The 18,840-nt window shown below is 37.5% G+C and overlaps 1 protein-coding gene across 19 annotated transcripts in view; it reads right to left on the bottom strand.

The window, feature by feature from the left end:
• LOC136838808 (protein muscleblind-like) overlaps positions 1 to 18,840 on the bottom strand; it is a 496,719-nt gene that overhangs the window by 205,707 nt on the left and 272,172 nt on the right. Inside the window, exon 4 of one of the 19 annotated variants that reach the window (XM_067104404.1) lies at positions 11,098 to 11,143. The exons of the other annotated variants lie outside the window; for them this stretch is intronic. Within the exon in view, the coding sequence (XP_066960505.1) occupies positions 11,098 to 11,143 (46 nt within the window). The remainder of the gene's footprint in view (positions 1 to 11,097; positions 11,144 to 18,840) is intronic. 19 annotated transcript variants of the gene reach the window in all.

Raw genomic sequence — 18,840 nt, forward strand, 5'->3', positions numbered from 1 at the left:
TCTCTCTCTCTCTTGTGTGCGCGCACGACTAATCTACTACATCAAGAGCAATTATGTCCATTAAAGTAGTGGAATCGATGGCTTAGCTGGAACTAATGTATTAACTCCTTTGCGAGGAACTGACGTTAACGTTATTATGCTGGGCTGACTTACGTTTATTCAGCGTTGTCTTTTACACAACCAGTACTTTTTACTATCTGTCTTTTTCACACAGTACTCTTTCTATTTACCTAAAAGAAAATTGCTGTCAAAAAATTATATATATATATATATATATATATATATATATATATATATATATATATATATATATATATATATATATATATATATATATATATATACACACACACATCAACACTTATGTGTATATATATATATATATATATATATATATATATATATATATATATATATATATATAGAGAGAGAGAGAGAGAGAGAGAGAGAGAGAGAGAGAGAAAGTTCAGAGCCTTCTGTTGCTTCCACTGCTGATGGTGCTAGAGCTGGTGCTAGTGCGCTGCCCACACGCGCCCCGATTAAGGAAGGGCCAAGGTCACATCTAACTCGCACCCCTCCTCCCTCCACCGTTCCCCCCTTCCCCCCAACAATCTCCCAAGTCACTAACACAACAACAAGAAAAACATGGAGGAGATAGAAGGCCAAAGGCTATTCTACATTCTCCATCCCCCGTCAACAGAAGAGATAAGCACTAGATGATATGAGAAGAGATGCAATGCACGGAACACCTTTCTTCTCAAGTTCTTAGGAAGGCGAAATCTTCTTCCTCTAGACCCGTGTTTGGATATGTTAGTTTACGATACCAAGCACAACTATGTATATTTAACAAGAAAGTACTTTTATATCTATTTATGTATTAATTCATCGACCAAACATAATTATATATACATATTTATATAATGTATATATATAAATTCTTACTAAGCTATATCCTTTCTATATCATTTCAATTTCAAGCAACATAAGAATTCTAGAACCTCTGTCACAACGCTCCTCTTCCCAAAAAGAGGGAATCTGGGTCAGGATATACCTTAAGGAGGTCATAAAACCAAATACAGAAATCTTTTGTCGGAGAAATGAAATTCATGGGCATATGAATAACTAAATTAAATTTCGGGCAGGGAGAAAGGAGGGAGAGAGTGAGAGGGAGGGGAGGGGGGAAGAAGAAAATTAGATTTCGGGGGAAACATGAATTCAAGGCTTTTACGAGAGCCTTTGCACCCCTGCCCCATTAAAGGAAAAAAAAAAAAAAAAGAGAGAGAGAAAATAATAATGCGTTCAAACACCAAATATGCCTAAGGTATAATGTCAATAATTTCGTTCCTCTGCAGTGCAGAGCAAACGACTACATAGCCGAAACCCCACAGTGCATTATGATAACGTTAACGCAGCAATGGCAACCGGGGCACACCAATTCACCTTCAATTATTTGCTCTATAATCACGCCGTGCGGCCTTCCTCAGGCTGACTGTACTACGTCAAATGGACCTTTGTTTACACAAGAAGATTGCTTTCCTATAATAACAATCTAATGAAAATCTCGACCACCGTAATTAGAAGGTTCGCTCTGGATAAAATCAAGGCAATTATGATAAGCCCAGTGGGGGAAGGATGGAGTATGGAGAGTTCGAGAGTCTGGAAGACTTCAATGTTGACCTTAAGATCCAATGCACACGCGCACACACACAAACGTATTAATGTTTACTTACAAATGACAACATGCACAATGGTACACACAGACACAATTAATGCGTGCAATCATGACAGCATGAATAGAACCATCAAACATGTACGGAAAACAAAACACCATTCACTCTTTATTTAGGAAAGTATGATCAGCGATGACTCTAACCTTATTCTTCGGAATTAATAAAGGCCAAGTGCGAAAGGTTAAGGAGAGTATTTTTAATCCTTCAAAACCGTATTTCATTTTTATCTTTATTTCATGACCATGTTTCTGAGATAACTAAGGCAACCACAAGCAAACGGACTTACATGCGACGCACGATAACCTTTGCAGCCACTGGTTTCATGTCAATGTAAATCAGTATCAAAAGTTATTTGCAGGAAGACAACAAACAAATCTGGAAGAGAGTAATTTTCCTCACTGATCCAACAGAATAATAATAACAATCATAATCTAACAATGCTCTTACCTCGATCACTTAAGTAGTCCGCTCGCATCATTAATCTTCTCTCAATCACTAACGCAGATTAGCAGTTACACCACTCGTTTATCGGTCACTAATATAATTAAGAAAAACTCTTGAAGACGAGGACAGAAAAAGGAACAATCGATGAAGGAAAAACCAACCTAGAGAGAGAGAGAGAGAGAGAGAGAGAGAGAGAGAGAGAAAATCGCTGTTTGGTGAGCTGACTCTACAAATAATCATTCAGTATCGAAAACCACGTCGCTCACTCTGCCTCCTCCATCTCTCGCTAATGAAAACCCGCAGACTTCCACTGTTGGCCCCAGATTACGATTTGATTGGAAACGCCAAAAGCCAATGTCCAGTAATGTGGGTGGAGGGACGAAGAGGAATGAGGCAGAGGAAGGAGAAGGCACTGCCAAAAGATTTCCGATGTATTCATCAAGGATAAGAAGAGTGAAGCAAAGCAATCGCTAACCAAGTCTTAAATGGAAAAGGTAACCAATATAAGTAATTTTATGTTGGCTTGAATGTTTACAAATAAAATCACAAATAATGATAATAATTAAACGGCAAACAATGCAATTAATTTCTTGCGTCGACAGCCAATAATCAAATGAACATGATCAAAACATTTAGTGCGTGAAATCGTATTGGAAGGGAAAATCTGTTCAAAAGATGCAAGAACAACGATGTTCTTGAACACCTTCGGTTGCAAAAGAGATACTTAGATTCAAAGACTAACGAAGTACATTATTATCATCCTCATTTCTCTTAAGTAATGAATCTTTCAGTTGTATAAACAGCAACGGTATAAGAAGCCGCAACAGACCGAAAAGAAAAATGGAAAACGATACAAACTAGGGTCAAGATGCTTCTTCTTTTAACAAATGTAACTTGTGAATGAGAGATAATACAATGATTAGTCACTACGAACAAAGAGTTCCGAATGAGAGCAAGGAATAAAAATTTCCATCTGACCGACAAGCGGACGGACAACTTGTAAACGTCACGCCATAATGCTCGATAAAAAGGAGCGGCGCACTTACTGGAATACAAATAAGAAAATGGGAGAGTGGGGATATGTGGGGAAGGTGGGGTAATCAAAAATCCCCGTGAGGCATCGACAGGGTGGCGGCTTGCAACCACAACCTGCCTAACGACCGCCCTCTAACGACCTTACACAGCGATAACACCTATTTTACGGAAATAACCCACAGGACCCACAAATCGATGACTGGGTCAAAATCCTTTAAATTAGAGAGAGAGAGAGAGAGAGAGAGAGAGAGAGAGAGAGAGAGAGAGAGAGAGAGAGAGAGAGCCCGTCCCCCTGGTTCTACACTATTATTTCATTAATTATTCCTAATATATATAACCAAAACATCTAATTAACCGATCCTACGGGATTCTGTAGCATTCTGCTGCCTCACCAAGCATCCTCGGCTCTCTGCATGAGGTGCTTCCAAAATACCTAAACCTCTCTTTCTCATTTCCAGTTTCGAAATACTTCCAAGAGGCAAGAAAGGAAACTGTTCGTGTCTTTGTTTTAGAGCAATATACAGGCTAACAACACCCCCTTAAACCTCCTACAGACCTATTCTTCATTTCTCCCAATACTGAGAGAGAGAGAGAGAGAGAGAGAGAGAGAGAGAGAGAGAGAGAGAGAGAGAGAGAGAGCCGACAAATAGATGGGAGGTCAGAAGAATGGGAATGTGACAATTTCTAAGATGGCAGATATTTTTCTCGACTTTCCTCGACATTTACTGATCATTTCAGTTCTTTCAGCTGTCTGCTTCTATATTTTGGCCGAGTCTATTTTCCATATGAGGGAGAGAAGAAATCTAACTTCTTGTCTCACCGAGTTATGCAAAGGACAACATGGAGGATATAAACACTGAATTGTGGATGAACCCCATAAGCCGAAAACTTACACACACGACAATTTCATACCCACACACCAAGCTTATCAGCAAATCTTTGAAGATCTTACTCACACTGGGCCATTAATCTCTCTCTCTTACATATGCAATGTGTATGTATGTATGTAAGCATGTATACACACACATTTGTATATATATTCCAAGATTTTCAAAATCAAATAACCCTAAGAGACAACTGCGCTGAAAGTAATAAAAAAAAAGGGAAAACAGCCATGAGACGAAAAGGGCAAGAGGAACAAAGCGCAAAATGAAACTACATTCTTCTTTCTTATTAAGTCACTAATGTAATGACACTTCCTTCCTTGTCATCTTCCTAGTCCCTAATATTTCCTTATTACTACTGTCAGAGAGAGAGAGAGAGAGAGAGAGAGAGAGAGAGAGAGAGAGAGAGAGAGAGAGAGAGAGAGAGATATTAGCTGAAGGAGGAACGAGGAAATGCATCACACTTCTCCATCGAATCTTGGGCTTTAATCTCGACCTAAAGCAGCAGTTGCAGAAATGGAGGAAAGGACACGCGACCTCTCTACCTCGGTGAGGCGAGGAGAGCAAGAGACAGAGATGGAGGATTTCTCGGACAGTGAAAAAGGAAAGGACTTGACGGATATAGGCTAGATACCAAATGCAGATGGACATGTGGAAGGAATAGTTGAATGCTGGAAATGAGAAACAAAAATAAGCCGGTGTAAGGATTCGAAGATAAAGCTACAAGGAGATGAACACGAGACAACACCAGTATTGTGTGAGAAAGGGGAGCTTTATAAAAAAAAAAAAGGAAAACGTTAAAAAGGTAAATGATTATACTTACAAAAGAATCGCGTAAAAACCAGGAGCATTCAAAGAAGGTAAAGAATGGGGAATTACGGAAAGTCCGGTGGAAAGGAATCTGAGATGGATGGAAAACGGTGGTCATCAGGATTTGGTAAAAAATAAAACTACATTTAGAAAAACAGATAAGAAAGATGTAAAAAAAAAAATTTGGCGGGGAATGCAAAGCTGACAAAAATACTGCAATACATAAACAGTGAAGAGAGGGATAAAAAATAACAAAAAACTACGAAAAAGGGTTTATGATTTAAGCCGAAGAGAGGAAGAAAAGAATGAAAAACGCAAAACGCAACGATAAGACAATTTACAAGAAAATGGCATTAAAAAAGGAAAAATCAGGAGAGAGAGAGAGAGAGAGAGAGAGAGAGAGAGAGAGAGAGAGAGAGAGAGAGAGATATTTCCATCTGGCGTGAAGCTTGAAAGTTCCCACGGAGGAATGAAAGGGGATTTGACACAAATGGAAAAGATGTATTATTCCGAGGTGCGACTTTGCCTTACCCGCCCCCATTCTTCTCCTCCAGGAAAACGTTTGATGCGTTATGCATAACAATTACATGTCTGCACGGCTCCTACATTCCTCTCAACCTCCATTTAGAACTTCATATAAAAAAAGTAAATAAATAAAACAAAATACATGTAACAGCCGCAAGTCCGGACTAGGGCATGTGTTGATGTTCTCTATATCAAGAGATTATTATACATAAAAATTATCAACATCTGTGAAATCTCGATAACAGTCACACTCCCTCTCCAGATTCCTTTGCACTCCCATTCTTATCATTCAAGTTTTCACGATGTTTACAAGTGATACTGCTCTTGGATTAATTGCTATGATATTCGATATTGTTTGATAAAAATAAAAACCACATATGGCTTGTAGGAAAATGTATTTACCGCCACCAATAAACAAATCAAGAATTATACGAGAAATAGTAAGTAAATTGACCTTCCAACAACAAATAAGTAAATTTCCATTGCCTCAGTACTTGTAAACAAAGGTTTTACGACCGAAAAGGTATAACAGACAATTTTTCATCTTGTTTTATGATAAAATAAATCTATCCCAACATATATTCGACTAACTAAAATTTCTCTCCTGCCTCTCCAGAGGGGTCATCTCCTGACCAGACTCCTATGAGAAAATACCTCCTTAAATAAGCGAGGCATGCCATTATCCCCACTAGATCGCCTTCACAACCTCTTGCAACGGCTACTAAAATGGCTTTAGCCCGTCTTTCATGCTCCCGCAAATACATCAACCTGGGACCACCGCGCGAATCTCTGGCACGTCCTGTTGCAATACATCGGCAGGAGAAGGATGGGGTGAAGACCATTTGCTGGAGATGGGGGAGGGGGAGGAATCTGTGAGAGGCAGGAAGGCAAGCAGTCAGGTAGGCAGTGGTCAAAATCCGTTGGCCTCCGGGAACAATGCAACACCACAAGATGCAGTTCGAAAATTAGAAACCGCTGCTGTTCGTCAGCTCTTCTTGTTAAGAAAGCAAACGCACTTAATGACGTATAAGTTTGAACAATAAATGAGAAGCCGGCGTTCTCTTTCAAGAGGAATCATAAGTCAATTACCAAGGAGGAATAGCCAAGAAAAACATCGACAACAACCGTCTACGAACTGCTACGATATAAACAAGTCAGGCTTCAATCCAGTTTCAGATAAAATAAAAGCAAATGATGTGAGAAAAATGCCAAGCCTTCTCAATGGCTTCCGTTTACATGCCGGAGGGAAGCATTTTCATTCTTGTCTCAACAACTTCATTCTATTCATCATTCCGTCTCAATGCATTTCGAAGTTCTAAGCCTTCGGTTTCATTTTTCTATCGGTGAAAACTAAGAATGAGGAAGAGGAGGAGAAGGATGGTGTTGGAGTAGCAGAAACTTCCAGACAAACTTCACTTCCACTCGACAACCGTCCCCGTCTCCGGCCCCAAGAAAAAAAGCGTCATGTTTATTTAACTGGCATTTTTTTGGTAGGTGTTTTTAGTCATCCCATCCTAACTTTAAAGGCAAGTTAAAAGCCCCCAGGAGTTTCCTGACGGGGAATATTTCATTTGAATACCCAAACTCCTTAATATTCACAAAAAAAAAAAAAAAAATCCCAACAAAACCAGGAATCGCTGCTCCTACTCTGTCCGCTAAGAACAACAACAAATCTAATGGAATATTGAGAGGGGCCTAAAGCCCTCTTTTAAGGAATGCTAAATCCAAATCCTTCTTACGTTCACCCAATGGTTCACCACTTCTGAATATATAACTGATCTCTTCACAGTCTTCATGAAAGTATGCAAGCCTTGTTTTGACGAAAATGAAATGATGATAGCACATACAATAAACATGTATTCACCAACAGAAAATGGTACATATATTAATAATAATAATTGGTTCTAAAAAAACTCATCACCACCACCATCATTACTACGAAAAACTTGAGTGCTACTGGCCATACCAAAGTTATGTCCATGCGTAATTAAAATACCAAACCAACTTCTACCATATAATTATATGACGTGTACCAGTCTTAACTTTGAATAAAAATGATCTAGAGCAAAGTTATATCTAACTGTAGTAACTGTAGACATTCCCCAACATATCATTGATTTCCGTTACGGCATGACATACAAGCGGCGACAGAGCCCTCTGTGCATGCGAGGAACGTACGATGGCTGCTTTTAACCAACGCATCCTCAGGCGGAACTTTTAAACGGCTGCTTTTAATAATAAAAAGTATACTATGGACATACCAAAGACCATCACATAAACTTAATGAACATGAATCTTTTGAGGCAAGACTCCAAAAGTTATTAATTATAAATAAATAAATAAGGATAAACTCAAGAGACGACAAAATATTTGCATAAAAAATAATAATTCGACAATTAGACTTTTGCAAATCAATCACTTACGGACAAGTCTCTCTATCAAATGAAAAATCGAAAATCGTGTACTGGATATCAAAATGTCAGTGGAAAAAAAATTTTCTTTCGGTAGGGAACTACCTTCAGATAGAGGAATACCACAATTCCTTTGGGGAACTACCGTAGAATGGAGGAATACCAAATTCCTTCTGCGAACTATCTTAAAAACGAGGAATACCACAACTTTTGGGAATTCCACATTTCCTTTTGGAAACTACCTTAGAATGCTGGAATACCACAATTTCTTTCGGAGACTACCTTCGAATACGGGAATACCACAACTTCTTTGGGGAACTACTTTAGAATGGAAGGATACCACAAAATCTTTTTGGGAACTACCTTTGAATGGAGGAACACAATTTCTCTGTGAAAATAAACAAGAAAATAAATCATTCTTAATAGCACCAGGAACATGAAAACGTAAGTCACTATGGAATATAAAGGTTCGAAAAACCACATTCAACATAAGTACGATGCACATTTTCCTGACAATGAACACAATTTTTGAAAGCAAATACAAAATGGTTAGAACCGCATGAAACGGTGTTGGAGGGAGGAATAGAACAAGCCTAGCTACCTCTTCTGATACGGGTGACTTTCTAAAAAAAAAAATGTAGACAATCTGAAAATACACCTATGCATGAAACCAAGTACCCTAACATTTAGGTTCTCTAACAATGTTTTTAAAGTTACCTTTTTTTCATGGAAATTCAAGTTGTATTCCCTTGCAAGACATATTTTGACCCTTGCGCTCATTCTTCGAAGACCCCACTCATTTCATAATTACAAGCAATGGCCAACATTCTTCATATGTACAGATAGTTCCTCCTCTTTATCTTACTTATAATTTAACAATCTAATATAACAAAGGAATGGGAATAGTAATGTTACTCTATACGAACACCATGACGTTCTTTTTCGTGATTTGCCAAACGGTAGTACATTTGTTTTCTTAATGAATTATCAAAATGTGGTTAACTTACGTGATTTCGCTGTCAAATAACTCTGGATTTCTAGTCATCCTGTTTTTACACTGGTAGGCAAATTGTTTAACAGGCAAAGGTAAAACTAAAGTTTACCTTGCATTTCCTGGTCACTTTTCTTTCCTTCTCTCTTGTAAAATTAGCCAAAAAATGAGAGAGAGAGAGAGAGAGAGAGAGAGAGAGAGAGAGAGAGAGAGAGAGAGAGAGAGAGAGAGAGAGAGAGAGAGAGAGAATTTTCCGGCCCTTGGACGTTCCCCGATCTGGTATTCCAGTGCAGTTTGGCGCTATGGCCAACTTTGTCACAAGATTTTGACGGAATTCTCTGGGAGACCAATTCCAAAAACTTTCTTTCTAACACAAAGAAACCTCTTTTAGAGGTTTTTGTTCAGACCAAATTTTATTTTTCGCTTCTCCCACATTGCTTCTTTCCGTGCTCGATACGCTTTATAGTTTTGTCACACTAACTTTTGAGAGTGACCAGACTCTCTAATCACGACATATGTGTACACAATAGAGGTAAAAAAATTGGTAGCAAATCCACTTACAAACATATAGTAAGATGTAACCCACCCAAGGTTTGCAGATACCATTTGATAATAAGCATTTTTTTGTACTATAACGACAAGCAACGACTATTCTTGAAAACTTCTTTAAAAAAGTAAAAATCAGCTCAAGAGAGTTAGTTTACGATGATATGCTATATTTTCATGTATAAAAAATTTGGTACACCTCAACAGAAACCTTTTTGCATAAAATTAATTTAGAGAGATAGAGAGGAGGAGGAGGGAAGAGAGAATGGGAGCTACACGCTATAGAGCAACTTTGCTGGAACAAAGATGCATAAAACCCCAATTGCTTTAATACCGTAAGCTCGGCAGTGCAAATGGGATCCAATAGACCAGCGGGTGCCAAAGGATCACAATGAAGGAAATTATGCTGACGCCAGACAACTCGTTGTTACGGGTGAGTTTCAGCGTATGCTGCTTCCAATTTTATCTCTTATTACCCAACAAACGCTTCGACTGATTCTTTGATTTTCATTTATTGAAAATCCATATCTATTCACTTCAATCTGTGGGGAGTTTCAGACGAAACACTCATTATAAAGAAAATTCTTCGTCTCAAAAGCTATAAAAATCTTTAAAAATACAATAATACGAGAATAAATATGGCGGCAGTAATTATTAATTCTTCGTTTTCTAAGGTTAGGAAAGTGGAAGGGTCACTGAAATTTCATCAAGAAATAAGCTTGGGAGTTAGTGTCATATCGGGGGGGAGAGAGAGAGAGAGAGAGAGAGAGAGAGAGAGAGAGAGAGAGAGAGAGAGAGAGAGAGAGAGAGAGAGAGGTGCAGGCAAACCACTTGGGTGTTCCTCTCACGCTTCCTTAACATCAAAGGTGCATTTCTCGAGCGCCCAAGTCACGCCTTAAGCTTTCCAGGCGGCTAACAGAGAAGCAACCCTCCCCCTCCCAATAAAGCCAAGCCCCCTTCCCTTCCTCAGTTCTAGTCTCTCTGTCTCTGTCTCTCTCTCTCTCCCTCTCTCTTTCTCCCTCTCTCTCTCTCTCTCTCTCACATCTCCCGTTTGATCCACCAAACCCTAATTCCATTGCCATCTACTCTCTATCCTATCATCCTTCCAGCTTACTCCCAAAGGATAGAGATACCAAACCACCCAACCACCAGCGTCGGCCATATCCAGTGCCTTTGGCGTGATGATACTAAATACATCTTGAATGACAGTCGTGAAATACATGAGAGAGAGAGAGAGAGAGAGAGAGAGAGAGAATTTATCAATACCTTACGAATCCAGATAACATTCGAGACCATGCATCCCTAAGTAATGGCACAATTTCAGAGAGAGAGAGAGAGAGAGAGAGAGAGAGAGAGAGAGAGAGAGAGAGAGAGAGAGAGAGAGCAATTAACATTATCTTAAGAATCAACATAATACTAGGGATCATGCATTAGTAAGTCAGGACACATTTTCAAACCAAAGAGACTTCATTCTTATCCGCTTGGAAAATATTTCATCGACCAATATTTTAACAACAAATATCTATGGCAGGAAAAGCTATTACATCTTATATTGACAATGCTTAAATATTTCATACAACACCTGCACACACGGGCACTAACAAAAAAGTCCAATATGTCAACGATATGATAATGTACAGATAGCCACAATAGCTCACATGTACATTATGTATACATCAACCATACAAAAGGGTAAGGAAAAATATAACCATAGCTTTTACCTTGTCTGAAATAATGTTCACATCTTTCCGTGTCACTTCAACATACCTGTAATGAAAAGAATTATCGTAATTAGAAATAAAATTTCAATTTTGATACCCTTTCTTACTTAATTACTGGCATACATTTGAAAAAGACCGAGAGAGAGAGAGAGAGAGAGAGAGAGAGAGAGAGAGAGAGAGAGAGAGAGAGAGAGAGAGAGATAATGCACTATAAAACATACTTATCTAAATGAGTGGGCATTAAGATGGCGTAAGTTAAGTTTAACCCTTAGCTCAGGGAGTTCACGTCAGGTCATTATTTTCGAGAGGGGAGAAGGGAGGAGGTAGGATAGGTGGATACGAAGGAGAGAATTAAAGGAACGAGAGAGGCAATGGAAAGCCAGACATAATATAAGATTCCGCTATCTCTCTTTTCGGATATGGTATAATGATGATAATGATTCGCGCACACACTATACATACACACACACACACACACACACACACACACACATATATATATATATATATATATATATATATATATATATATATATATATATATATATATATATATATATAAATATATTCTACGTATACAAACTGCAGTAAAGAACAAAATGACGTGAAATGTAGATCTACGAGACTTGATAAGGTAAAAACACACCAAGACTTGAAGATCATCGGTCCAGGGAAAGAAAGGAGAACATGAACATGCCAACAGAAAAAAACTGACTATCAATTCAATTGGAAAGGTCGCCTATCTTCACGAAGAAGAGCCCAGTGTCATCCCTCTCTCTCTCTCTCTCTCTCTCTCTGCTCCTTCTAATGTCTGATATTACAGTAATTAGCTCCTACTATACACTCTCCTCCATAAACAGTTACCACTTATCTCTCCTTATCTCTTTATTTATTCGTTATAAATCAAAAGTTAACCAATTTTTGTCATTAATTCATTTGCAGAAGCCGTAGGAACAGGATAAAGCAGTAGAGAGAAATGGAGCTATAAAAGAAAAAGAATCCTACCGGGCAGTGTATGACCCTCGTTCATTACTCAGAAGTTAATCCTTCTTTAAATGAATGATGGCCTCGTGAACTCAACTGGCGCTTCAACTTGATCTACTGTATATGTTGAAAGTACTTAAAAAAATAGTATGGAGATTTTCTTCATGCAAAACACTGAACAAATAACTGCAATCTAGTGTTTAATAAAAACATTAGCCCGTTCGCAGTTTACGTTGTATTTACAAAATACAATGTATTTTAACAATACAATAAGAATTTATACGAGAACCTTCAAATTTACTATCGTTCTTTTAACCTGGGGCTTTTAATGGATGGTTTTGCCTCCAACTGAACAATACATTTAAGTATCAATAACATTTTATGTGGTCTAAACTAGGTTACTTCAGAATTACTGATATTTCATCCTGTGATTCATTCAGGCAGCTACTGTCCGTCTTAATTCTATCATTCTGGCAATAGCAAACTTAGGCGATTCTTTTAATTAACCTTGGTCTCATTCTACTTTTCCCAATCCATTAAGAAAATTTATCAGGAATCTAGAGGTTCTTGAGAAAGCTTTAAATCATCGTCTTTTCCAGTTCAAACACACACACACACACACACACACACACACACACACACACACACACATATATATATATATATATATATATATATATATATATATATATATATATATATATATATATTGAGTGTAAACGTGAGTTTGCATGTTTGCACATGAGTGCACAATAGTACAAAAATATTACAAATACTCATTACGTCAGTAAGAAAGGACATCACCCATATCAATAAAATCAACAGACTATATCGAGGGATCAATGGTAATGAGTTAGGAAATATGGATGCAGCAGGCCCCTAAAGTTGAAGAGAGTGTAGTACCTGGCAAGCGGGCCCTCGACCCTACTGGGGGTCATGCAAAATAGAAAGGGTAGGAGAGTTGTCATAAGGGCACATGAATACAGGGAAGGGGAGACGGGCATACGAACTGGCACGGTGCCATCCTGTTGTCACGCCCCGACCACCCTTAAGACGAACTCTCACTCCCACTTCGGACGGCACATTCCGCCATGCATACCCACACACTACTACCCACGGTTGGATGCAAGGAGCATGATCTTATCTTTATCCGAAGGACACGTCAAGAAAGAGACAAAATCTCTCTCCTTACTTCCTTGCATCTTGAACGACCCTTCTGTTTCCAAATATGTCCAGCGACACTTAAAAGACACACATCTCGTCCTCCTTGTGAAGTTATGGACTTCGTTTCCATAAACAACTCGAGATATCAAGCCAAGTAATTGTTTACAATCAAAGTAATCAACTCTGACACTTGACATTCCTTTCATTGAAGTGTTTATGCATCTGCTAAGCAAGGTGCAGGAGGGGACGGGAAGGTGGGTCTTTGGTTTCTAAGCTTATTTAGTCTTTTTTTTTATATATATCATAAATCATCAGTAAGGCGTTTTTGCTGGAATCCACACATAGCTACCATCTGCAAAAATAAAATATATTTCGATAGGACGACATAGTTTTAAATAAGTTTCCCGAAAATATCACTCAATTATACGGGTATTCTGCGGAAGCAAGTAAGCAGGTATACAATCTGATTTCAATAAGAATGAGTTCACATCTTGAGTAACAACAACAATAACAGAATGGTTGTGAAAGAGGAATAAACGCAGTGTATGGCAGGATGACGGAACTCGAGTTTTCATGAGGAAAAAATAAAAAAGGGAAACTTAAAAACGCAACTATAAGACAGACAGACAGACAAAACGTCAATACATAAATGAGAAGCAATACTAAGTCTAGCACACTGAAGTCATCTTTTATTCGAAATTTTTTCTTATATCAATCTCTAATAATCGAAACGGTTTCTGGGTGGTGGGGGGGGGGAGTTGGGCAAATCCTACAAAACGCAAGCAGTTCTTTGAAAATGCCGGAAACACAGTAAATAAGGGTGATGGATGAAAGAAAGAAAATGTCCTTCAATTAAAAAGAATCATGAAATAAGCCGAACTCCTTTGGAACTGTTTTCTTTGACAATGACATTTCATCCGATCCATGCTAACTTAACACACAAGTCAGCTATTCCGCTATTTCGCACTAAAGCAACGAAAGGGTTTCAGGTATAAGTTGTAACCGGATTAACGAACGAAGAACAACCAGCTCTTTTTAAGCAGATCAGAAAATCAAAAGCCCAAATAACAATAACCGTGCAACTTGCACCCATTATAAACTCTAAAACGAATAAAAGTGAATTTTTCATAAATAACAATTTACATAAAATTCATTAATATGTACGACAAGCGCTCTTAGAATCCAGAACAATGAAGCACCTATATATTAAAAGTCTGGGCCTCTAATAAATAGTTTCTAATAACAGGATGCGGAGAGAGAGAGAGAGAGAGAGAGAGAGAGAGAGAGAGAGAGAGAGAGAGAGAGAGAGAGAGAGAGAGATGACATTATGGGGGTTCAGCTCTTGGCAACGACGGCAAAAGCGACGAACCATTTTAGGGTCTTGAATCTCTGTGCCTTTGCTGAGTCAGGAACATTTTCCTCGTCTTTTTTCTTTCAAGTTCTTTGTGTCTCTATAACACAACACCACCAAACGTCGCCATCGTCATTCACCCCCTCCTACCATTCCTCCCCCACAACACAGGACAAACTTCTTTTGTCCTTTCGACAAGGAACGCGGAGCAGCGGAAGTCTCACAGGTAATCCGAGTCGAAAAGAGTCCAACAAACTGGTAATCCGATGCTTACGAAACAGGACGGACGGCAAAGACGTCTTGCAGGGGAAGGAAAAAATATGTTCCTTCAATCTTTCTCTTCTTTGCATTTCTTCTTCAACTTGAAAGTATTACAATGCTTTTCGTCCTTAAACGAACTGAAAACGACTACGGACGGATACGATGTACCCTACTCGAACCTGTTAGGATCACAAACGCACCCAACACCTGATGTCATATGAGTGACACACCGTAAAACAATGTGTTGACAGCAGGTCCACCCAACATTATGAAACGCGTAGGTAACCTCTTCCGATACTGTATGCTATCCATACTCAGCAACAATGTTTTCTGGTGAAAAACTTTGGATACATCATCTCACATCGCGAACGTCATATCTGTTAATCACTCCGGGTTGCATTTCCTGTAGGTCCCATTCATAGCAATCTAAGTCATTTAAGGATTAATCCAACAGGAGACATCCAACTTCTATTTCTTTTTTCTGGAATATTATTCTGCCACCATACATTTTACACAACTTTCCTCTCTGAAAATCTGACTGAGTACTGTGCAAAGAAAAGCTGTTGATACTTTAATAATTAAAATGCAATACAGCGTATACACACCCACACCCACACACACATATATATATATATAATAAATATATATATGTATGTATGTATGTATGTATGTATATGTGTATATATATATATATATATATATATATATATATATATATATATATATATATATATGTGTGTGTGTGTGTGTGTGTGTGTAAATTCCTGTATGTTTACATATCAAGTTAACTCTCATGATATTTCATCAAGTTAATATATATATATGATATTTACTATATATATATATATATATATATATATATATATATATATATATATATATATATATATATATATATATATATATATATAATATACATACATACATATATACATATAAACGCAGTTGTTACTATTCAGTTCACTACACTTTACGAATAACTTACAACCTACATGAATTGAAACTGTTAGGTGCTCCTGCTCCGGACAGGATTCACAAGTCGACTGTTTATCGTTGTTTCTTAACCAAAGGAGTAGAAGCACTTTTCGATTATAATTCTCTTTGGTTATAAGTTATTCCAAACGTAAAATTGAACGATATTAGTGGTTTAATATTTGTGAATGTAAAACACGTCACTCGTGTCTGAATGGCAATAATTACACCCCCATATATATATATATATATATATATATATATATATATATATATATATATATATATATATATATATATATATATATATATGTATATATGTATATATATATATATATATATATATAGATATATATATATATATATATATATATATATATATATATATACATACATATGTATATGTGTGTGTGTGTGTGTGGCTTTTGTAACATGTAACGAGAAATAACTGGAAGTCTGTCCTACACGTCAAAACAACATTCGCAATACTCCCGACGGGAAAATGAGTAAGAAAAATGCAGGTACATAACTTGGGCAATCTTAAGCCGTAATCAGTGAATACGAACATAGAATCTGACGTCATAAAAAAAACAATATGTAAAGTCCAGTTTCTGCATATAGCAACAGCTCGATGTGAACTCACGCAACATTTCCATCAGCATAACCAATTCCAAAGTATCTTGAATGAAAAAGACAACATAATAACAGTTCATCCAGAACAAATGTCTATCACTCCTGAGTTTGTTTTTCCTCATCAAATACCGCTGCCAAATTTACAATTTTTAATAACAATACACACACTAAAATATTCAAAATTTTCTTACTGAAGTAAGCGACGGCAAGAATACTACGTAATTTGCAAAAGGAAAAAAACACGAGAAGAAAATGAACACAAAAATACCCGATTACATTTCTTTATTTATAAAGTATATTTTTACTTACGTCTGTAAATAACATAGCTAACAGAAAGCGTAGATAAATTACTACTTAACCTAAGCTTATCAACTGATATTTGAAAAATACTTGTCTTTTATAGAAAATCTTTCGCAAGAGATATTCAAACATACGGCATGTGTAAAACTAATATATATTACTTTATCAGACGATTCAGTCTCTCTCTCTCCCTCTCTCTCTCTACATCTCCCTTTTCTTATGATGTGGTCAAGGACAGGCACTAGTTCAACCTACGCAATGCGGCTAATTTATGAAATGTGGTTTCATTTTGGTACCATGGTCTCTGGATCAGAACCTACTACATAAAAGATGACCGCGGCCCACACAGTCGCACTCCTAAAGCAGTTAGCGCAAGTCGGTAAGGCCGGTCTTGCCTCAAGTGAGCTTTGTTCTTTGCGAAGTTTTATATGAAAATGAGGCCTCTTGCAAAGGCAATTCAATATTTTACATACATTAGTATGCATGCATTTATGCACATACGCGCGAGAGCAAAGGCAAACATAAATATGAGTGCACTATATGTTAATATTCACAATATGTACAAACAAAATGGTGTAAACTAACACGATACCCCATATTCTCTGAATCAATGGGTATCCGACAATAAAAACGGTAAAAAAAAAAGTTAATTCCGTTACCGACATTGCAAAACAATGAAAGACCAACATCAATAATTTTACATTCACCTTCACAAACGGCCATGATAGAACAAAAATGAACCCCAACCATACAACACTTAGCAACAATGGGAACACAAGGACGAACTCCAAATCAAGGACTCTGCGGTCTCCCATGAAGGTATATCCAAAAATAGCCAACGCCAAAAGCAGTAAAAGATAACAGAAGACACTCAAGCCCTGCGCAGGACAGCTACGAAGACGAAAGACCAATACAAAAGGGAGAGGCGAAAAAAAACCATATACAAACACCAACGCAGCAGCTGCTACACTTCGTGTCCTGAGAGAAAGCTTTTCCTTTTGTAATTCTTTATCACTTTCATATGAGAGAGAGAGAGAGAGAGAGAGAGAGAGAGAGAGAGAGAGAGAGAGAAGTCACGTACCCATATGGTATTTCCCACAAATAAGATGACACAAAACAACGACTGAATAACGGGAGTATGGGACGGGACGATATGAAGCCATGGGAATGACGAAAGAGAAAGAGAGCGAGAGAGAAAGAGAGAGAGTCCACAAGAGTGCAAATCTGAAAGGTTTCGCGATACCTGAAGTATAACAAACCGCCTGAACTCTTTCGCTCTTCCCTCTCTAAATAGGTGGGGAAATGATTTTGTCCGAGAGAGAGAAGAAGAAGAAAAAAAAAAAACACTGTAAAGGTCATACCGCTTTCACTGCATGAGAATGAGCCATAATTTGTTATTTAATATTACTTTCAATTATATTGTTATTCCATAACAAAAATTACATATAATGCATATACATATAATATATATAATTACTTCTCGAAATTGAGTCACAATAAACTATTATATTAAATGTTTAATACTATAATACATTACAAAGCAAAAAGGTGCAAATGCATAACAATGTATAAAAGTCACGCATGTATTGAAAGATGTGCCGAAAGATCTAGAATCAGTCATTTTCCTTTGAAGGGATCCTAAGGGAACCTCTCAATAAAGCAAACGTAAAATGACTCGTTTTGCTTAGGTGTCCCAAATGCCATGGTATTTTTCTTTTAATGCAATGCATCTCAGCACATGTTCCTACACTACAGGAGATTTGGTAAACGATTTCACAAACCAACGAAGTGTTGAGAATAAAATAAATATACAAAAGTACTTAAAATGTCCAAACCAGTAAAATTTCCGAAAATGTAAATAAAGTTTCTCGTGGCAGGGCAGAAAAGAGAGGAGGGGAGGAAGCAACACGATGTGCAAGAGCGATCATCACAATGTTTTAAGATCAATATTACACTGAAATACAATTAACCCAATGAGTTGTACATCAGGTGTCTCCTTCCTTTTTAACAAGAGAGAGAGAGAGAGAGAGAGAGAGAGAGAGAGAGAGAGAGAGAGAGAGAGAGAGAGAGAGAGAGAG

Source organism: Macrobrachium rosenbergii, chromosome 5 (genome assembly GCF_040412425.1).
Source record: "Macrobrachium rosenbergii isolate ZJJX-2024 chromosome 5, ASM4041242v1, whole genome shotgun sequence".
NCBI classification, from domain to species: domain Eukaryota; kingdom Metazoa; phylum Arthropoda; class Malacostraca; order Decapoda; family Palaemonidae; genus Macrobrachium; species Macrobrachium rosenbergii.